Source organism: Cetorhinus maximus, chromosome 6 (genome assembly GCF_964194155.1).
Source record: "Cetorhinus maximus chromosome 6, sCetMax3.hap1.1, whole genome shotgun sequence".
Classification (NCBI taxonomy): domain Eukaryota; kingdom Metazoa; phylum Chordata; class Chondrichthyes; order Lamniformes; family Cetorhinidae; genus Cetorhinus; species Cetorhinus maximus.
This window is the reverse complement of record NC_135884.1, coordinates 123,490,636-123,514,242: the sequence shown is the minus strand read 5'-3', so window position 1 is coordinate 123,514,242 and position 23,607 is coordinate 123,490,636. Positions and strand designations below refer to the sequence as shown.

At 45.0% G+C, this 23,607-nt stretch overlaps 1 protein-coding gene across 1 annotated transcript in view; it reads left to right on the top strand.

Annotated features, from left to right (window-relative positions):
- slc7a5 (solute carrier family 7 member 5) overlaps positions 1–23,607 on the top strand; it is an 86,455-nt gene that overhangs the window by 33,815 nt on the left and 29,033 nt on the right. The window contains exons 3-4 of the mRNA XM_078544432.1: positions 16,150–16,255; positions 22,117–22,161. Of these exons, the coding sequence (XP_078400558.1) occupies positions 16,150–16,255; positions 22,117–22,161 (151 nt within the window). The remainder of the gene's footprint in view (positions 1–16,149; positions 16,256–22,116; positions 22,162–23,607) is intronic.

Here is a 23,607-nt window from a genome sequence, read left to right as displayed (position 1 = left end):
AGCTTTTTCTCTCAGTCTTTTAGAAAATCGGTATTGTTAAATAACAGAAAGTAGTTGTCAGGTAAAAGTGTTGGATACAATCCAGCCCTCTGATTGGCCAGCAGCTCTTGGGGGTGGACGGCAGCCTCCATGTACCTGACCACCCAGAGGCCAACCCAGATTTATACCCTGTTATCAGGACCCCCGCCACAAAGGTAAAATTCAGCCCTTGGTATGTGATAGTCACTTTCTCATGCATTACAGACAAGACGACATAATACATAATTAAATTTAGCTAACCTAGAGTGGACTGAATGAAAGTTTAGCAGACAGTTTATTCAGCAGCCAGTCTACATGTTTGCAGTACTATACTGAGAACTGTTCAGATGAAAGACTTGGGGCAGAATTTTGCCGTTGGCGAGCAGGGGGCGGGGCCCGCTTGCCGACGCCGGATGACGTTAGGCGGAATCCCCGACGTCATCCCGGTCCATGTAAATTTTCAGGAAGGCTGGGGCACAGCCAAATCAGCTGTGTGCCCGCCGACCTGTCAATGGCCAATTGAGGCCATTGACAGGATCATTTAAACAATTAAAGGACCTGCCCGTTCAACCTTAAGGTTGGCGGGCAGGCCAGGAGCTCCGGCGGCTAATAGATAAAACATGAAACCTTATCCACTGGCAGGATGAGGTTTCATGCAGGGCTGCAAAAATGTTAATAAAGTTATAATGTAAATTATGAACATGTACCATCTCATGTGACATTGTCACATGAGGGGGACATGTTAGGGAATTTTTTTTTTCTATTTTTAATTTTTAAAAGTGCCAGCGATCTCCCTGAGGCTGCACTTAGCCTCAGGGAGATGTGCGCTTTTGGGGAATCCACCCCCCCCCCCCCCCCCCCCCCCCCCCCCCCACCCCCCCACCAACCCGCATAGGAAGCGCAGAGCACTTCCCGCTGGACATCATGCTGGGCAGGCCTTAATTGGCCCGCCCACATAAAATGGTGGCGGGGCCCGCTTCTCCGGCGGGGATCGGGTCCCTGCCCACCGGAGATTGGGTCGGGCCCACCCGACAGGCAGAAAATTCTGCCCCAATTGTTTTCAGTGTGTGAGAAATCACTTTTAAGCAAACTGTCTGAATAAACTTGCAACACAAGCTCAGGGAGACAAGTGTAAAATAATTAAAGCAAGCATTTTAGTGATGTAAATTTGTACAGCAATTTGATCTGATTTGTCATAATGGAAATTTGACACTGTTTACAGTAATTCAACCAGTAAACCAGGGAGGTGGCTAGGTTTCAGGTTGAAAGGCATCAAAATTAATTCTAAATGAAGTCTGATTCCTGAAGTCTGCACATTGTAACAATAGGTAGGTGAAAATTTGAGTACTGCCATTCCAGGAACCTATTGGATGTATTCCAATGTCATGTACAGCACTGTACTTTATACATAGGTGAACTTTTTTTGCAGACTAATAAACTAATGCATGTTACATGCAGGTTGTTTTCTTCAAATGGTGGGCCAGTGATTTTACTTTAATTGTTTCTGGGATCTAGGGGTCATTAGCAAGGCAACATTTATTGCCCATCCCTAATTTCCCTGGTAAAACCACCACCTTGAACCACTGTGGATCTTGTGGTGCACCCACAGTGCTGTTAAGAAGGAAGTTCCAGGATTTTGATCCAGAACAGTGAAGGAACGGCAATATTAGTTCCCAGTCAGGATAGTGTGAGGCTTGGAGCGGAACTTACAGATGATGGTGTTCCCAAGCACAGTGTTGTAGATGGTACACACTGCTGCCACCGTGTGCTGGTTGTGGAGGGAGTGAATGCTTAAGGTGGTGGAAAGACTCCCATTAAAATGGGCTGCTTTGTCCTGGATGGTGTTGAGCTTCTTGAGCGTTGTTGGAGCTGCACTCATCCAGGCAAGTGGAAGAGTATTCCAACACTCTCTTGACTTGTGGCTTATAGATGGCAGAAAGACTTTGGGGATCCAGGAGATGAGTATTTGCTGCAGAATTCCTAGTCTCTGCCCTGATCTTGTAGCCACAGTATTTATATGGCTGGCCCAGTTCAGTTTCTAGCCAATGGTGACCATGCACCCCCAACCCCGCCACCCCCCCCACCACAAGGATGTCAATGATGGGGCAATTCAGAAATGGTAATGCTGTTGAATGTCAAGGTGTATTGGCCTGTCTCTCTCTGGTTGGAGATGGTCATTCCCTGGCACTTGTGTGGCGTGAATGTTACTTGCCACTTATCAACCCGAGCCTGAATTTTATCCGGGTCTTGCAGCATGGACTGCTTCGGTGTCAGAGGAGCTGCACATTGTATGGAACACTGCAATCATCAACAAACATCCCCACTTCTGACTGCCCTGAGGAAATCCTGCAGCGATGTCCTAGGGCTGAGATCGTTGGCGTCCAATAACCAAAACCTATTTTACTTTGTGCTAGTTGTGACTCCAAGTGGGGAGTTCCCCACTTCCCGTTGAACAATTTTATTTGAGCATCTTGATGCTACACTCAATCAAATGCTGCTCTCACCCCACCTCTGGAATTCAGCTCTTTGTGAATAGGACAACTCTGGGAAATTTTTCATTTTGTCAGCTAGATGCCAGTATTGGAGTAGCTTGGCTAGAGGCATGGCTAATTCTGGAGCACAAGTTTTCAGCATTGCAGCCGGGATGTTTTCAGGGCCCTAAGCCTTTGCTGAGGTTCCAGTCCAGTGAGCTCAGCTTCTTGATATAAAGCGGAATGAGCCAAATTGACTGAAGACTGGCATCTGCGATGCTGGGGACTTCAGGAGGAGGCCAAGATAAATCATCCATTTGGCACTCCTGGCTGAAAATGGGTACAGACACTTCAGCTTTGCGTTTGCTCTGATGTGCTGTGCTTTACCAGCTTTGAGGGTGGGGATATTCTTGGAGCCTTCTCCTTTAAGTTGATTGATTGCTCAGTTGTGGGATCACTTAACTCTGTCCATAGCATGCTGTCTCCACTGTTTAGCATGCATGTAGCCCTGCGTTATGGCTTCACTAGGCTAGTACCTAATTTTTTAGGTATGACTGGCATGCACTCCTACACTCCTCATCGAACCAGGGTTGCTCCCATGGCTTGATGGCAATGGTAGAGTGAGGGATATGCCGGCCATGAGGTTACAGGTTGTGGTTGAAAACAATTCTGTTGCTGCTGATGGCCTACAGTGCTCAGTTTCGAGCTTTGAGATCTGTCCTGAATCTATCCCATTTAGTGCAGCGGTGGTGCCACACAATGTGAAAGATGCATCTGCAACTTTGGTGAGGAGAAGGTCAGGTAGGCGATTCTTTCTTGTTGGTTTTCTCACCACCTGCTGCAGGCCCAGTGTGGCAGATATGTCCTTCAGGACTCAGCCATCTTGGTCAGTAGTGGTGGTACTGAGCCAATCTTGGTGATGGACAATGAAGTACCCCACTTTGATTAGACTTTTCCAAATCTTGAAATGTCATTACAATTGGAGGAATGCAAATGAGTGTCTTCAAGAGATTATTAGTTGATACTCTAAAATATCCATTTTGGAGTAAATTAATATCTTGAGACAAGATATTAAGACAAGAGACAATGGCCAACAGCCATTTTAAATATACTCAATCACTTGCTGTTGAAAGACTTAGGAAACCAGAGCCTCTGGGTTTGTTCTTAGGAAAGAGAAATTGAGAGGAGATTTGACAGAGGTGCTCAAAATCATGAGGGATAGAGTAGGTAGGGAGAAATTGTTACCATTAGTGGAAGTGTCAAGAAGTGAGGACACCGATTTAAGGTGATTGGTAAAAGAAGCAATGACGACATAAGGAGGAAATCTTAGGCAGCGAGTGATTAGGATCTGGAATGCACTGCCTGAGAGTGTGGTGGAGGCAGATTTAATCATAGCTTTCAAAAGGGAGTCAGATAATTATCTGAAAAGATTTGCAGGGCTATGGGGAAAGGGTAGGGGCGTGAGACAGTTGATCTTGCAGAGAACTGGCACAGACTTGATAGGCTGAATGGCCTCCTCCTGTGCTGTAACTATTCTATGAAATTATAATTTTGAAACATAATGATGAGGGTATCTCAAGAATAACATGTAATAGCATACTTCATGTGTTCAGTAAAACTCTTTAGAATAAATGTAGTTAAACGTAATTCTTTTCATGTCACATTCATTTCTTATTCTCTGTAAGAAAGGCAGAGAGTATACAGGGAAAAGAGGGGCAATCAACATTTATAACACAAGTAGGGTCAATTGAAGGCCTACTACACAATCCTCACAGGCAGAATTTATCCTAATATGTGCATTTTTGTATTTATTTAATACAGTCTACTGTTAATTTAAATTTGAATTGCTGGATAATTTGTTTTTTGGATAAAATAATTGAATTAAAAGTAAATTGTACAGGGAAATGTCCATAAATCACATCTGTCTGCTTCCACAATTATTGATGTTCTTTCTTTTTAACCTCTGATGCCATTTCACGATAAGCCAAAAATAAGTTAGTTTCAAAGGCACCTCCATTTTAAGCATTTTAGCCAAATACAGTGGCTTTCCTATTTCCATTTAAGGAATTGCTAAGACATATGGGGATCCGATTAGTACAACTCTGATCTTGGAGACATTAGCAGGCGGCTGACAAAATAAACATAGGAAAATGCTGAGTCATCTCTACTAATGTTCTTGTTGGCCCTTTGTGCCGATGTGAGCAAGGTGTTTTAAGCAGTATCATCTTACATGCCATGTTAAACAGCTTGGGAATGTCTTTGCTGTTTGTAAATTCACGCTGCTACTTGAACTTCAGCAAAATCCGTTAAAAAGCATTAAATCCACAGCTCGTGGTAGAATGATTTGGTGTCAGCTATTGTCTGGCAGTCATTGCAGCACTTCTCCGACACTGAGAGATTAGCTTTGAGCGGCTGCCAGTGATAAAGCAGTAAATGCTAATAAATGTGCTCTGTCTGCTCCCAGCTCATTTCATTCTGAATTTTGCATTACCTTAAAAACTGTGAGGAGAAGCTGCCAGTGATTTATAACCAAATCAAACTTTGCTGATGCATTTGTCACCTGGGAAACATTATAAGATGAATTTTTAACTAGTTGGCATCAGCTGTTTAAAAGATTGTGCAAGAGTTTTGTGGATGTGCAATTGGGCTCGGTAGTGGCTATTTTTGGTGCTTTGAGTGTTCTCAATAGTTCCAAAATGGCACATGAGCACACTGCTGACAAAAAGCATGCCACACACCATGAATTTGATATGCTGCCTACATTACACTGGACCGGTGCAGGGAAATCATGCATTGTAATTTCCATTCCAGCTCTATCCAATTTAGTCCCTTGATCATTTCACAGATGAATGAACTGAAATAGAAGGGGGTATTTTAACTGGCAATGATTTTTGGGAGAGGCAGGTGGTCTTCATTTTGACAACCAAAGGATTTTAAACTGCTGGGCAGCATTAGCCTTTGATTGGTGGGGTTGCCTACCTGATCGTGTCAGTGATGGGCAGCATGTACTTATAGGGCAGAATTTCCTGAATGCTATTGAAAGAATGAAGTTATTGCTGAAAAAAGTGACTGCTGTCAAAGCTTTTCATCTTGCATTTTCACCCTCTCAGCATTCACACTGAATCAAGAAGCATCCCCACATATAGATATCTCTTTTCAACAGCCACTCACTAACTTTCACCCTCTTAGGGATAAATTGGCTTGTAATGCAAGGGAAGATAGCAAGCATTTGGGCTCTTTCACAAATGGAACAGGCAGCTCTGGAGATGATGATAAGGCCATCTAGAAAAAAGAGTGTCAGAAAGGGTGAGGCAGGGGTGTGGGGTGACACTAAACAAGGTGCCTGCCTATCATTTGTACCCTTGCACTGACCTCTAGCAATCCTCTTTTCAAGCAGCTTACCAACCTAAAGCTGCATAATGATGCTATTATCATCTTCTACTATCCAGACCTCAGTGCACCCCAGGTCTGGCCCATCCCCAATTCTATAGTTTCTTCCCAGCAGCTGGATCTTGTGGAAGAGGATTTGAAGTAGCATAGCCCTCCAGAAAAAGCGCAATCACAGGTTTCAACCCTCGTAAGCAGCAGCACAGAGACTAACACTTCAATGGGTGGTGAGAGTTTAGAGTGTTGAGTTAGAGGGCTACATCATTTGGCAAAGCACTCAGCACAACTGGGAATGGGAAGTGTGGAAAGGACCCCCCAAGAGACAGCTCACTGGAGGCAAGCTTTGCTCTAAGCTCTGTGGAAGAGGACGAAGATGCTAAATTGGGGTTATGGCCTTGACAAGAGAGTTCTTTTCAGCACACATGTAATTATGCAACCTCTTGGAAAACAAGCCAAGGAGTTGCTATACCATGGCCTGAATTTTCCCGTCGGCGATTTGGGGGCGGGGCCCGCTCGCCAACGGGAAAATGTCGGGAGGAACCCCCGACGTCATCCTGGTCCCTTTAAATTTTTAGGAAGGCGGGCGGACAGCGAAATCAGCTGTCCACCCACCGACCTGTCAATGGCCAATTGAGGCTATTGACAAAGTAATTAAGATAATTAAAGACCTGCCCGTCCAACCTTAAGGCTGGCAGGCAGGCCAGGAGCCCCAGCAGGCTTCTGATAACACATGAAACCTCATCCACTGGTGGGATGAGGTTTCATGTCCGTTTTTAAAAACTTTTAATACATTTTATGTGATATTTATTAACATGTCCCACCTCGTGTGACTTGTCACATGAGGGGGACATGTTAATAATTTTTTAATTTTTCTATTATTAAAGTTTTTTGGGCTGTCAATAATCTCCCTGAGACAGCACTTAGTCTCAGGGAGCAGTACGTTCTTTCGTGCGCATGTGTGAAAGAGCGCACTTTGACAGCTGGGGATTCCCCCCCACCCCGCACAGGAAGCGCGTAGCACTTCCTGTTGGGCAGGCCGCTGGGCAGGTCTTAATTGGCCCGCCCACTTAAAATGGCAGCGGGGCCCACTTCAGTGGCGGGGGTTGGCTGCCCGCCCGCCGCCGAGCCGATGGGGCCCGCACGCCCACCAAGGGCAAAATTCTGCCCCATATCTTTAAGTTTTCGAGCTCCATTTGTGTGACATTCTGTGGTAGGATATCAGAAGACTGAAGTTGAACCATTAAGTATGTGGACTCTTTGAGTGGCTGCCAGTGATAAAGCAGCAAGTACTAATAAACATGATCGGGCTGCTCTTTGCTCATTTCATTCGTAATTTTACGTAGGGCAGAATGTTACGTCCCGTGGTGGGGGCACGCCCGACCCGATCGGGCGTACAAGAGCACGCAATGAGTTTGGGTGAGTGTCCTAACATCGTCGCACACTCACGCGATATTTTGGTCGGCGGGTGCAAGCGAGAGTTGGCAGCCTGCTTACTGACAATTAAGAGGCCTGTTAAGACCATAAAAGTTTCAATTAGCAGGGATTTTTCGCTGCCTGTCCAACGTTACGGTTGGCGGGCAGGCGAATCGGCCAGGCGGCCTTTGCATTTTTGAGGAAACCTCATCCAAGGGCGGGATGAGGTTTCCGAGACTTATTTAAAAAAGATAAAAGTGTTTGGACACAAATTTCAGCATCCATATGTTTAGGTGACTCATTCTGATGCGTGGGCATTTTTTCCTGGATTTGAAAATCTGTTATTACTGAATTTAAATTCTTCAGCTCCCTGAGGCAGCTCTCTGCCTCCAGGGAGCTTTTATTCCGTGCGCCCCCGTGCCCACGCTGTCTTCAGCACCCACCCTCCTCCCGCCTCCACCCTGGCAGCGCTGAGCCTTTCAGCACACAATTCTCCAGCGGTGGTCCGTTCCCTGGCCGCACCTGGGCCCACCGATCGCGGCTGCCCACCAACCCAAAAATCCTCCTCATAATCTTTGCATTTTTTCCTCGCTATCCAACTTCTTAAATCTTCAGAGCGTGGGTCTTGCCCTGCTGCAGTAGAGGCTACAAGGGAAAGGAATCACTGGTAAGTAGTGGGTAAGGTATTTACTACTTTAATCGCTTATAGTTTAAGGTCTTTTTGTGGTTTATAGTTTGTATATTCTATAGTAACAAGGATCAGGAAAGAAGGGCCCTAGAGTAATTGACTTAAAAGGTTTAATTTAAAGGGATAAATCATGGCAGGAGCGCTCAAAGCAGTGGTGTGCTCCTCGTGCTCCATGTGGGAAGCCAGGGACATTTCCAGTGCCCGGGACCAGCATGTGTGCAGGAAGCGTGTCCAGCTGCAGCTCCTGGAAGCTCAGGTTTCAGAGCTGGAACGGCGGCTGGGGACACTGTGGAGCATCCGTGAGTCTGAAAGCATCGTTGATAGCATGTTTAGAGAGGTGGTCACACCGCAGATGAAGGGACTTGAGGAAGGAAGGGAATGGGTGACCACCAGGCAGTCCAAGAGAAACAGGCAGGTAGTTCAGGAGTCCCCTGGGATCCCGCTCGCAAATCGGTATTCCATTTTGGAGGCTGAGGCTGGTTCCTCCAGGGAGTGCAGACAGAGCCAAGCTTCTGGCACTACAAGCAGCCTGTCTGTACAGGAGGGGAGGAAGGGAGGAAGAGCAACAGTAATAGGGGATTCTATAGTCAGGGGAACAGATAGGCGCTACAGTGGCTGTCAACGTGACTCCAGGATGGTATGTTGCCTCCCTGGTGCCAGGGTCCGGGATGTCACTGAACGGCTGCAGGTGATAAGGCAAAGGTCATGGTACATGTTGGTACCAATGACATAGGTAGAAAGAGGGATGAGGTCTTGCATCAAGAATTCAGGGAATTAGGCAGTAGACTAAAAAGCAGGGCCTCTCGGGTTGTAATCTCTGGATTACTCCCATTGCCATGTGCTAGCAAGCTGAGAAATAGGAGAATAGCAGCAGATGAATATGTGGCTTAAGAGTTGGTACAAGAGGGAGGGTTTTAGATTCCTGGATCACAGGGACCATTTCTGGGAAAGGTGGGACCTGTACAAGCGGGACAGTCTACATCTGAACCAGAGCGGGACTAACATCCTTGCGGGCGGGTTTGCTAGTGCTGTTGGGAGGAGTTTAAACTAATTCGGCAGGGGGAGGAGACACAGAATGTTAGCAGAATAGGGACACTTCATAATACAGAAAAATAATCAAGTCAGAGGGAATGCAGCTGCAATAAGCTTCAAGGGAATAAGGCAAGGCTGGATGGCCTCTACTTTAATGCCAGGAGTATTACAGGTAAAGCGGATGAGTTAAGGGTGAGGATTGACACATGGAATTGTGATATAGTAGCCATCACTGAGACCTGGTTGAGGGAAGGGCAGGATTGGAAGCTCAACATTCCGGGATATAGAATCTTCAGGGGAGACAGGGGAGGGGGTAAAAGAGGAGGAGACGTTGCATTATTAGTTAAGGAGTCAGTTACTGCAGTAAGGAGAGATGATATCTTGGAGGGGGCATCGAATGAAGCTTTGTGGGTAGAGCTTAGGAATAAAAAAGGGGCAGCCACATTATTAGGTGTTTATTATAGACCCCCAGATAGTCAGCGGGAAATTGAGGAGCAAATATGTGCACAATTTGTGGAGGTGTGTAAAAACAATAACAATAGGGTAATTATATTAGGTGATTTCAACTTTCCCAACATTAATTGGGATAGACATAGTGTTAAGGGCTTGGATGGAGTGGATTTCTTGAAATGTGTACAGGAGAACTTTTTAGTTCAATATGTAGAGGGTCCAACAAGGGACGGCGCAGTGCTAGACCTAATTCTGGGGAATGAAGCCAGACAGGTGGCTGAGGTGGTGGTGGGTGAGCATTTTAGTGATAGCGACCACAACATGGTACAGTTTAAGTTTGTTATGGACAAAGAAATCGACAAGTTGCAAAAAAATGTTTTGGATTGGAGGAGAGTGGATTTTAGTAAAATACAGCAGGATCTGGCCAAGGTAGACTGGGAACAGTTACTTGTGGAGAAATCTACAGAGGAGCAGTGGGGGTGTTCAAAAAGGAAATGGGGAGGGTATAGACTCAACATGTTCCCTCGAGGAAGGAGTAACAAGCCCAGAGAACCATGGATGACCAGAGATATTCAAGTTACGATGAGAAGGAAAAGAGAGGCTTTTAGCAGGTACAAGGGAAGCAAAACAGCAGAGGCATTAGTGGAGTACAGGGTGGAGCTTAAGAAAGCAATTAGGAGAGCAAAGAGGGGATATGAGAAAGCTCTGGCTGGTAAAAGTAGGGAAAATCCCAAGATATTCTGTAAGTTTATCAATGGGAAGAGGATAACCAGGGAAAGAATAGGGCACATTAGGGACCAAGGGGGCAATCTATGGGTGGAGCCAGAGGACATCGCTAAAGTGTTGAATGAATACTTCACGTCTGTCTTCACCTAAGAGAATGAGGTTGAAGGTATGGAACTCGGGGAGAGAGACTGTGAGGTTCTTATGCAAATTGATGTAGGAAGTGACAAGGTATTGGAGGTGTTGGCAGGCTTAAAAGTGGACAAATCTGCAGGTCCAGATGATTTGTGTCCCAGACTGCTGAGGGAGGCAAGGGAGGAGATCGCAGGGGCTCTGACCCAAATTTTTAATCCCTCTCTGGCCACGGGGGAGGTGCCAGAGGACTGGAGAACAGCTAATGTGGTTCCGCTATTTAAGAAGGGTTGTAGAGATAAGTCAGGGAACTACAGGCCAGTGAGTCTCACGCCAGTGGTAGGGAAACTATTGGAGAAAATTCTGAAGGAGAGTATCTATCTCCACTTGGAGAGGCAAGGTTTATTCAGGGATTGTCAGCATGGCTTTGTCAGAGGGAGGTCATGCCTAACAAATTTGATTGAATTTTTTGAGGAGGTGACCAGGTGTGTAGATGAGGGTAGTGTAGTTGATGTAATTTATATGGATTTCAGCAAAGCCTTTGACAAGGTCCCACATGGGAGACTTATAAAGAAGGCAAATGCAAATGGGATACAGGGTAATTTGATAAGGTGGATTCAAAATTGGCTTATTTGTAGGAGGCAGAGGGTGATGACAGGAGGATGCGTTAGTGACTGGAAGCCAGTATCCAGTGGCGTTCCACAGGGATCTGTGCTCGGCCCCCTATTATTTGTCATTTATATAAACATCAGAAATGACTATGTGGGGGGTAGGATTAGTAAGTTTGTGGATGACACAAAGACAGGCCGGGTGGTTAACAGTGACGTTGAGTGTCTTGGGCTACAGGAAGATATTGACGGGATGGTCAAATGGGCAGATAAGTGGCAGATGGAACTTAACCCTGAAAAGTGTGAGGTGATACACTTTGGAAGGAGTAATTTGACAAGGAAGTATTCAATGAACGGCAAGACACTAGGAAGTTCTGAGGAACAAAGGGACCTTGGTGTGTGTGTCCATAGATCTCTGAAGGCAGAGGGGCACGTTAGTGGGGTGGTAAAAAAGGCATATGGGACGCTTGCTTTTATCAATCAAGGCATAGATTACAAAAGTAGGGAGGTCATGTTGGAGTTGTACAGAACCTTGGTGAGGCCACAGCTGGAGTACTGTGTGCAGTTCTGGTCACCACATTATAGGAAGGATGTGATTGCACTGGAGGGGGTGCAGAGGAGATTCACCAGGATGTTGCCTGGGATGAAACATTTAAGTTATGAAGAGAGGTTGGATAGATTTGGGTTGTTTTCATTGGAGCAGAGAAGACTGAGGGGCGACCTGATCGAGGTGTACAAGATTATGAGGGGCATATGGTGGATAGGGAGCAGCTGTTTCCCTTAGTTGAAGGGTCAGTCACAAGGGGGCATATGTTCAAGGTGAGGGGCAGGAGGTTTAGGGGGGATGTGAGGAAAAGCATTTTTACCCAGAGGGTGGTGATGGTTTGGAATGCACTGCCTGGGAGGGTGGTGGAGGCGGGTTCCCTCACATCCTTTAAAAAGTACCTGGATGAGCACTTGGCACGTCATAACATTCAAGGCTATGGGCCAAGTGCTGGTAAATGGGATTAGGTAGGTAGGTCAGGCATTTCTCACGTGTCGGTGCAGACTCGATGGGCCGAAGGGTCTCCTCTGCACTGTGATTCTGTGATCTTAAAACTCGGAGCTGGAGCTGCCTGTGGTGAGATTGATTTATAGCCAAACCAAACTTTGCTTATGCATTTGTCTCCTGGGAAACATTGTAAGATGAATGTAACTAGTTGGTATCAGCTCTTTTAAGGTTTGTACAAGTGTTTTGTGGGTGTGAAATTGGACTCCAGAGGTCTGTTTCATCAGCTTGTGTTGGTTCATTGGTAGGTCAAAATGCAGCTATTCAGATTCTTGGCTCCAACATCTGCAACACCTTGGATGGGCAAGGGACTACAAAGATAAGGGCTTTAGGTGCTTCAACTGATCTCCTGAAAGTTACTCATTTTCAGATCAGCAGGAGTAGTGAGCAGTAGCTCTATGGCAGATCTTGTGGCACATGTTGCCCCCTTTCAAGATGATGACATCATGCTTCCTCACTAGCCCCCAAAACCAATATCCGCCATACTGTCGGAAAGTCCGCTGAATCAGGTTGCCCTGGCAGCAGCCGAGTCCTTTAAAGCTGGAGCTCCTAAAGGTCACCAACTGGGTGTATCTCAAAGGATTCTCACTTGAGCAACAGCAGTGTTCCATCAGTTATAATGAAGCCACTGAAGAAGCACCTCATAGGAGTAGTAGTATTAGTAAAAGAACATTAAAGGAAGATGCAGTGGGTTGGTACATGGGCAACAAATGATGTTAACCTATTTTAGCCATTAAAGAATTCACTTTTCTGCCCTGTATTTTCATAGGTTATAAATGTAATGTCAGATTATTATATTGGGAGAGTGAAGTTGAGATAGATGATTAGCCCTGATCTTATTGAATGATGGAGCAGACCTGGGGCCTACTGCTGCTCTTATCTTATGTCCTTATCGATGGTACAATTCTATATCAATGCAGATTTAATGATGTGTCACGTTAAAAAACATTTTTAAAAACAAACGCATTAAGGGACAAGACAATAGTTGTTGTTCTGTCAGGGACAAGTTGGACAATGCATTAACACTTGTGGATTGAAAGAATTTTGTTTTTGTGTGTAATCATTCAAGGAATGTGGGTGATGCTGGCTAGGTCATTTTTTATCTATTCCTAATCGCCCTTGAGAAGGCGGGGGTGAGCTGCCTTCTTGAACCACTGCAGTCTATGTGGTGTGGGAATGTCCACAGTACTGTTAGGGAGGAAGTTCCAGAATTTTGACTCAGTCAAACAGTAAAGGAACGGCGATATATTTCCAAGTCAGGATGGTGTGTGGCTTGGAGGGGAACTTGCAGATGATGGTGTTCCCGTGCTTCCGCTGCCCTTGTCCGTCTAAGTGGTGCAGGTCATGGGTTTGGAAGGTGCTGTCGAAGCTTTAGTTGATGTTAACCCAGAACAGATTTTAGCTCCAGGGTTTTAATGCTGCTATTTTAATTTTTCTTCTTCTTTTGTTTTTGAACAACTTAATTTGATCTCTCCCCATAGTTCCTTTCTACCAGCCTGGTTGTTTATGAAATCCAGATGTTTTTGTCCCTGGTTTTCTTGATATTCCATTGATTAAAGTGGCTCACATTGGCAGAGGGATGTGCTTGTAATCTCACTGCCTGAACCACTGAAGAAACTCTACTGCCCTGGATCTGATTGAAGCTTGTTACAGCAGATCTCTGTGACTTCTCTGGTGATGCACACCCAGCTTTTCACTAACACATTTATGTAAAAACAAAGGATCAGCAGGGCAAATAGTTCAAGTCTTACAGTTCTGATACTGGAGTGTAAATGTGAAGCAAATAACATTGTGCACATGCTTTCACCATCAGGATTCACACATGAATTCCCATTTGGATGAGGTACCAAAAGACGATACTGCTGCCTGTGAAGTCAATTAACACCTTTAGGAAAGGGGATGGGAAATGGAGACCATTTAGGGAGGGACGGGAAGCGGAAAATTTAACATCTACATAAAGACTCTAGCAATTTAGCATACTTTATCCAGAAGAATTGATGAATTAAACCTGCCTTTTTACTCATTCATAAGTAAATTCAAAGTACAGTTAATGGAAAAAGTTCTCTTTAAAATATTTTACCATATTTTAAATTGATTAGCTTGTGTTACAACAATGTTTTTATTGTTTGTTAATTTGTCATTTGACATAATCCAATCGCTCAGAGACTTCCTCAGGAGTTTATCAGTGTACTAAAATCCCAGGTTGCAAACATTGAATTAATTATCTGCACTTGGTGACCTCATGGAGCACAGCTAACATCAGTCAGAGGATCCTGCTGGTTCCTTTATCTGTATATTTAATTTTTATCACTTTTTAAAATGCACAAAATCTGTACCAAAATAGTCACCAAGATGTTCCAGGTTAAAGGTAAGTATCTGGAATCTAGGACCCTGGACGAGGGGTTCATGGGGTTAGACAAAACTGGGGAGGCCTGAGGCTTGGCAGATCTTGTGTTTGGAGAACAAGGTAGAAATGCTCAGCTTTTGCATTACGGAAGATGGTCTGGTCTTTGGCAGCATAAATTTAAGGGTGCTGGAAAGTTAGCACAATGAGGAAAGTCCTGCAGTTTGGCACGAATATGGAGGGAGATGTTGTGGGCTACTGCCCACAAAAGATAGAGAAGATAGCAAGATAGCATCCTAGAAATTGGCTAGGGGTTTGGGGTGGGGGTGATGGTGGCATGACTTGCCATCCCTGTTCCATCAGCAACATGACCAAAATTATATTTTCATATTTTCCAAAGGCCCCCTGCTGAATGGATGCAGCAGCTCGCTGAGTCAGATGACGGGCCGTTTTAATATGGTGCACATTGGAACCTGATTGCACAGTTTCCAATTGGCTGTCCAGCTTTAGATGTGCCCAGAAGCTAAGTTTTTGTTATCCAGTTTAGTGGGTAGCAGTGTTGCTCTGGGCTCCAAAAAACCAACCTGGGCCACTGCCACATTGGAATCACCCAACTACCCCCCCAAACAACCCTGCTAAACAAGGGGTACCTCTTCTCGAGCCTGAATGTTGACTGTGTACTGCCATAGTGTACCTGTTTAACACTGCAGTCTGCTGCCCCTCTGTTAATGCAGCCCATCTGCTTCACAGGCCAGCCACTCCTAAATCACACAGCAGCCTGGATTTTCTAGGACCACCTTGGCAGGACCTGCCACGGGAGATTTGGTGGCCCAGCCATAAGTCCATTGACTTTTGGCAGGACCGGATGACCCCAGAGGCCACTGTACACTCAAAGTCCTGCCCAAGAGAGAAAGTCAACCCTGTGGTATGGGTCCTGTTGTTTTGCAACACTGGGAGGGAGGCTATCTAGCTTAACAGTAAGAATGGAGGGCTATTAGATATGGCAACATCATATTGTGACGCTAAGACTTCCGTTTCCTGTTTATCCAAATCCTTTGGGTTAGATGTTAATATTTTAAAAATCCAAACCTGCTTTCTACCCACCCACATGGGTATTACAGAGGCAGGGCAAAGGGCAGGCAGCCAGTCTGCTCCCAGGAGGTAGGTTGGCAATTTAACAATAACAGTTCGTATTTATGTGCCACCTTTTGACATAATAAAGCATCCCAGGGTGCTTCAAGGAGCATTATCAAACAAAATCTGCCTCGGAGCCACATAAGGGGAGATTAGGATGATAACCAAAGAGGTAGGTTTTATGGGGAACCCAATAGCTGAAGTGAGGCAAAGACAGCTTTAAGGAGAAGGTAAGTACATTTACAGCATTTCTTGTGGACCATGAAGAGTAGGCGTGCTTCCCCCTGGCTCCCAAGCACCACCTCTATCAACCATCACCCCACCCTGGGCTGGTGAATGAGTCTCACCTGCTCCAGAGTGCTACCCTTCTGACTGGATGCCAAGCCTGTCAATTAGGCCAACTTCTAGCGGGGAGCCTGTCAGTGACAGAAGACACATGCTGTGGAGTTAAACCATCCTTGTTAATATCCAAGCCTCAGTGATTGTTAAATTCCTCTCTGCAATACTAGCTTAATATGCTCCCCGCACATTCCTCCCTGCTATTTCAGCAGAGGCATCAGTTGATTTAAAATAAATCCTTACCCTAAAATAATAGAGGAATTTCAGATTTCTTAAGTAGCTTCATAATTTCTTTAGTAGCTTCATTTCTTCTTAACTATATTGTTCAAAAGTAATCTTGGACGTTGTTTTTTCCCAAACAGGAGACACTCCAAACTTGAAACCAGAGCGGGCCTTTGAAGGGACAACCACAGATGTCGGAAAAGCAGTGTTGGCAGTTTACAGTGGTCTCTTTGCATATGGTGGCTGGTGAGGCTGTTTGATGTGATATGTAATTAGCCTCACATTAACTTAAGCAACCCTTTTACGCAAATGTCGCTTTGCTCCCACAAAGAACTGATCAGGCCATTAGCAAATTTACTGCACTCAGATTACATGTAAATCTCAGCATTTTCTACCAGTCTTTTCATCTCCCCAACGAGTTTAACCAATGGGAAATGATGAGTTTTCAATCTCAAAAATGTTATAAATGGCATCTTTTGTAAAAGTACTGAAAGAGGAATGTTATGTCTGGGCCTTAGAATCTTTTGTAGATCATTTTATCGAACATGACTTGAAATCGCTGCTCTATTCAAATGGGTATTGAGATGGGAATATGAAAAGATGAATTTATGTTTAAGATTTTGATAGGATTGACAAAAATCGATCCACTAAAATTGCAATGCAGGGTTCAGATTTCAGTCAGGAATTTAGGAGGAAAAATAAAAATCAGACTCTTTCGCCCAGGATTCGACAGTTGTAAAATAAGTTACCAGAAAAGTAATTGAAGCAGATGCTATAGATGGGTTTGAAAGAAAGTTAGCCACATTTTTGGAGAGTGATGGCATTGAAGGATAAAAAAATGTTCTATTTTTGAAAGGGCTTTTGGTCCGGTGATCTTTTCCTGTGGCTAAAAATTCTTATCAGATTTATTTATTTTATGGGCTTAATCTCCATTTCTTTGTCATTTTCGTCCTGTTATTTAAGGGTATATTTTACAAATTCTGGTGTAGAGCTTCATATGTCAGAAGCACATCTCATCAAGAATTCCGGCAGGGAGATTAGTGGGTCTGACTGGATATTTCATCCAAAAACCAGCATATCCGGCTAATCTCCCTATCTGAATTCCTGATGTGTGTCACTGGTGTTCAAAACTCTGCCCTTGTTGAGAATTATTTATTGTTGGGATGTGAGTGCTGCTGGCAAGGCCACTTGCAATGCTCAACCCTCTACGGATATTTCCCTTGTACAGCTGCTTTCCTTGTGGTGATAGTCCTGCAATGCTTTTAAGCACAGAATTCCAAGATGCTGATCAACAAAGATGAGGGAATGATGATACGTGTCCAAGTTAGGGCAGTGGGTGACTTAGTGGAGAGCTTGGCGGTAATGTTTAAAATAAAAACCAAAATAAGTTGGAGGCTAGATATCTGAAATAGAAACAGAAAATGCTGGAAAATGCTCAGCAGCTCAGGCAACATTTGTGAAGAGAGAAACAAGCGAGTTAACGTTTTAGTTTGAAAACTTTCATTAGCCCTGAAGAAATGTTATCAACTTGACATGTTAGCCCTCATATTGATTCCAAGACACGTTAGGTCTGGGCGGATGGTGGGTGGTGTTTGGTGTTCCAGAGTCATGTAGGAAACCAGGAAGTAAGTTTGGTACATCTGTCAGTGGCATTTTAATGCAACAAACTCTTAAAATTTTATCTCTGGGTTTGACGTTGAATGTGCAGCAGCAGGTGTAATGAGGAGATGCCTGCCGCAATCTCAACTCTGGTATTTAAAGAATCATATTCAAAGACAGAATTGGAGGAGTTTGGAATTGGAAGCATGAGAAGACAAGGTGTGATAATGGATTCAGGATGCTCAAAGGCTGTGCCCCGCTTCAGTGACACCTCCTTGATGTACGCCGGGGTCAGTGAGGAGCCGGAGAGAGATACCCTTCCCGAGCAATGGACTAAAGAAATCTGCTGCTGCCACAAAAAAGGCATGACCCGAGGTGGCCTACGAGATCATCAGCAGGAGCATTGTGCCCTGTTCCTGGATTCAGTTCAGGAAGCACTTTAATGACCTAACTATGTCAGGAAAGGTGGTACAGTTGCACATTTAGCTACATGCTGCTGTGCACACCACCATTCCCCCTTCACTTGTCAAGCCTACTCTGTCACAACACACCTTACATACTCTTGCAAACCCTTCTCTTTCTATGCACTTCTTCACATCCCTATCTTACCACTGAATCACAAGGTTCCAGGTTCAAGTCCCCACTCCAGGGCTTGAGTACAAAAATCAAGGCTGACACTCCAGTTCAGTACTGAGGGAATACAGCACTGTTGGAGATGCCATCTTTTGGATGAGATGTTAAGCTGAGGCCCCATCTGCCTGCGCAAGCGGATGTGAAAAATCCCATAGCACTATTTCGAAGAAGAGCAGGAGAACTATCCTTGGTGCCCTGGCCAATATTTACCCTTCAATGAACATCACAAAAGACAGATTATCTCATCATTATCATATTGCTGCTTGGAGTTTGTGGACTTCAAATTAGCTGCTGCATTTCCTACATTATAGCAGTGACTACACTTTTTTTCAGAAAGGACTTCATTGGCTGTAAAGTGCTTTGAGATATCCTGTGGTCATGAAAAGCGCTATGTAAATGCAAGTCTTTCCTTTTTCTTATCATCCAACACTGCTGCTCTCCATCCATTGGGTGAACATGTATGCCATTGCCATAATTTATGGATCGGCTCTTTCTCTGTTCCAGGAGAAGGGCGCACAGAACTAAGGAAAGGGAGAGAACCGGAGCTGGTGCTCCACGGATACCCAGTTAACAACAGCAGAGTAGGAAGTGCTGGAAATGAATGGTGTTTTAGCATCCCTGGCCATCAGAGATGAGAACGACCCAGCTTTCTAGTGACACAATTAAATATCAGTGACTCACATGTCACATAACACTCAGTCATGTTGTTATGATTTCTGCTGGGAGTGAAATATGGGATAGAAATCCGCCCCCCCCCCACCCCCTTCTTGCCGGACAGTTGGGGGGGTGGGGGGGGGGGGGCTGTGTGCAGGGGTAGTTGCAAACCTGATTGGCACCCCAGATCGGGGACTCGCTGCCATTTTACGCGGGCGGGCCAATTTAGGCCAGCCCAGCGTGATGCTCGCCTGGAAGTGCTGAGCACTCCCTGTGTGTGTGTGTGGGAGGGGGGATATTCCCTGAGAGGTTCCCTGTGTTCTTTTGCGCATGCGCACGAAAGAGCACAAAGATCTCCCCAAGGCACGGAGGTGCCTCAGGGAGATTTGTTTCAGTGCTAAAGTTTTAAATGAAGATTTTTAACACTTTTAAAACATGTCCCCTCATATGACACTATCATATGAGTTGGGACATGTCAAAGAATAAATGTATAAATTTTTATTAGATTTTAAAACACTTCATGAAACCTCATCCCACCCGTGGATGAGGTTTCATGAAAAATGCAAATGCCACCTGGGCTCTTCGACTGCCCGCCAACCATAGACCTGGCGGACAGTGAATTCTTAAGACAAGCTCATTCCTTCCCAGAGTGCACCATCACAGGAGCCATGCTTACATGCACCACCTCAAATACTCAGACTTCAGTGGGACCAGTTAGACAGATACTTGTGTTTTCACCTGGTGACTTACACTATACAAGTGTACAAGAGCAGATGATGATGGCAGAGGCAGCAGTTGAAAGGCTGCACAGGAGGGCTCCGCCCTCCCTAAGCTCTACTCACTTGGACATAGACGCTGAACCCCGGGGACTGTGAATGAAAAGAGCAGTTATTGAGGAGCAACAGAAACTGTCCGACAGATGTTCCAAGCACACTGATGTCTGAGGGCATCACAATGATGCCGCCTTGCATGGATAAAGTGGCCATCTCCATGGAAACTCAAACACAACAATCAAGAGTCCATGCATGCTTTGTCAGACACCTAATCCTTGGCCTTGCAATGCCGCACTGATCTGCACCAAACTGTTCTCCAGCAGGGTTTTGGCAGTGAAGTGTAGCTGGCCCATGCGAGAGATGATGGAGGAAGGAGACATGGAAGTGGGAAATCCACTCAAAGTGCTTCCGCTTCTCATCCATTGCCCTCCCAGCCCTCCTCAGTCAGTTATCAACATGCTATCTTGAATCTCAATGGCCACGTCTGCCCCTGCTCAGGTGCAGATGGAGCGGGCCAGAGGACATTGGCCAGGAGCATCTCAGTGGTCAGAGCAAGGATCTAAGCAGTCTGCCTCTCACTCTGCTGAAATCACAGGGGTTGCACCAGATAAGAGTGGTTTCAAAAAAAGGAAGAATTAAATTTCTAGTTTCACAAAAGCATGGACATGGGCTATGAGGAAATGTTATGTTGAGAAATTTCTGTTCTTTAGCAGAATTTTATAAATGTTATTGCACTACTTTTGCCTCTTGCCCATTCTCAGTCGCTGGGTGGCAAGCAACTTTTTAATTTGCTTGTTGAATGAGATGACATGAATTAATGAGAACCAATGAGGGGATGTGCAGGGTGCAGTTGGTTGTTTGCAGGACTGCTTTGAGTTGGAAGTGATGGGAGGTGGGATAGTGGGAAGAGTGGGCGTTCCATGTGGTTCTGATGTTAGCGGTGGTAGCTAATTGGACCTTTCATCAGTGTAGACATCCCTGGCATCCCAGACATCAATATGAGCATTGGGTGCTGTATTGCCTTCATTACCTTCCTCCATCTCCACTTCTTCCTCATTCTTCTTAGAATCACCCGCAGATGATCTGCAGGTTGCGCCTTGTTCCATTTGCAGTTCCAAACCTCAAAGCTACAGCACTCCACAACTTTTCTGGAGACCCTGGCTGGTGCGTACTGACGGGCACCTCCAGATGTGTTCGGCATCTGAACTACATCTCAGCTTGCCAATGGCTTCTCACCCAGTTAAACACCTGGTGGTCATGTGGTATTTATTGTAGCGAAGTTGGGTTTTTTTGATCGGGTTTCTGATGAGTGTCATTGGCCAAGTTTGAAGTGGGTAACCCTTGTCTCCTAGCAGCTACTCTTTAAGTCTGCTTGCAGGTTCAAAGCGGTTAGGGAGCTTTGACTGCCCATGGCAGCTCCCCAGGAATCTTGCGCATACCTGCAGAAATATATTTTTGTGATTGCACACCAGCTGCACAATGTTGGGGTGGAAACCCTTGCAGTTTACAAATACCCCTGGTTGAACTAGGAGTGCATGGATTACCATATCTGTACAGTTCGATGGCCCCCTGTACCTGTCAGCCAGCTGGAGATGCAAACCTGAGCACTTACTCATTCTGACTGATATCATCACAGGCAAAGTTCAAATAATTCCCTTACATCCTGTACTATGTAGTTGCGGGCCATTGACGGAGAGATCGTGGATGTGCCTTGAGCAAGGGCCTGGAAGCATTCAGATGCAAATAAGTTGAGGCACTGGTTACTTTGGCAACCACTGCTAAAGTGTGTCCGGCAGGAAGCAAGACTTCTTCTTAGAGGCAACAGGTGCCTTCGGCTACTTGACATGATACCCTGAGCCTCCTGAAACATTGCTGTTCCGATAAGTTAAGAAAACACAGCCTCTGTCTGCACATCCTGTGTCGAGGATATTGCCGCCTGTGACCTACATCGCTCTGCAGCTCTCCTCTCTCATGTCCAACTGCAAGTCTGTCAACAACAGGCTGTTGCTGCTGGTCATGTTGCTCCTTGTCTGAGTGAGGTTCAGTCCAAGACAGCCGAGGTGCCACACTTTCTGATGTGATTTAGAAAACCTCCCAACTGTAGAGAGTAAACTCTTAGTAATAGCAATTTGAACAAACCCTTTCTCAATAGTAAATAAGAAAGCAGCTGAGTACTGAGTATTTGTTGCAGTCTTCCCAGTAGTTTTAATTAGCTCCCGCAATGGCCATTGTGTTCTCACCTTACTTGCAATGGCAACGTTCAGAAATCTCAGGAAATCCGTGAGTACAGCGTTAATCTTAAAACTTGGCTGTCGCTTTGGAATGTGCTGTTTGACCTTGGGACAGCAAATTTGTAAAACCTATCCCATTATGCACATAATTTTGTTTTAATTTTATCTTGTCGGAATTACATTTGTTGAAGTTTAAATAACTTTTCTTTCATTGTAGGAATTACTTGAATTTTGTCACAGAAGAAATGATCGAACCATTTAGGTGAGTGCAGCAATATTTCTGGATTAAAAATCATGGCCAGAATCTTCGGCCCGGCGAGCGAGGGCGGGGCCCGCGGTCCAACATTTAAGATGACGCGCGGTGATGTTGGGTGCGCATCCCGACGTCACCACGTGTCATTCCGATTTTCAGTTCGGTGTCGCGTACCAGAGTCGGCTGCACACCCGCCGAACTGTCAAAGGCCTATTAAGGCCACTTAAAAACTAATTAAACCAATTTACATAGCTGCCTGTCCAACCTTAAGGTTAGCGGGCAGGCGAAGAGCCCAGGCGGCCTTCGCATTTATCATGAAACCTCATCCACGGGTGGGAAGCGGTTTCATGAATGATTTAAAAGGGAAATAAAGATTTTCATTAAAATTCATAGACATGTCCCAACTCATGTGACACTTTCACATGAGGGGACATATCCTAAATTTTTTCTTTCTTTTTTAAAATATTTGAATCTCAAACTGATCTGTGCCTCAGGGAGATTTCTGTGCTCTTTAGCGCACATGCATGCGAAAGGGTGCAGGCCCCGACTCAGCCTACTCCCCCACCCGCACAGGGATTGCTCAGCGGGTCTTAATTGACCCCCCCCCACGTAGAATGGCGCCGTGCCCGCTCCCGCCCAACCTTCCCAACGAAGAGAAAATTCTCCTGCATGTTGCTCTTCAGCCGCATTAAATCTTAGATGAAGCTGTTACTCACCTTCTCACTCTGAATATACCCCTTGCCAGATAGTCAAATTGGAACTTAAAAAAAGTGAAATCTGTGTCTGACCATTGTTTCACAGTCCTATCAAAAATAGCAGGACTAAGTTAAATCATTAGTTGAAATGGAACAGAATTAACCTCTATCCTGGCAATATGCTACTGATGTTGGCTTTTTGCAGTGATTGATATTGATAATTAGGAACATTTAGCGTCTAAAAAATAATGTTGCAATGGCAGTTTGTGCAGCATTGAGTTTATGGGCTGGAGAATCATGTATTGATTTAGATTTTGAAGTGTATTCCCCTGATTAGGTAATACATTGATCCAGAAAGATGATTGGAAACAGATTGGCACCTCCTACATGTAAACTTTGTTTGCTTGTCGTACGTACTGTTGGAAAGACCAATACTTCAGGTTTTCAAGCATAGACTGGACTTGACCACACCTAGTCCTTGAGCAGGTTGATCTTTTGAATAAATTGACTGGCACTGAACCTAGTTACACCTCCTGTTAAACTTGGAATGTAACATTAGCCTGGAATTTGTGGTCAGTGGCAGAGCGAAGACGCTTGCCACTGACCACAGAAAGCTGCCCACAGAGATCTAGCAATCTTCTTGTCATGGATTTCGCCTTTCCCGATGTTAATTTCATTCTGGTGTCGGCTGTAGGGATCTTAATAAGATGATTTTATTGTTCACTTAATTTACAGAAAACAAAATAAAGGTTATAAGCAA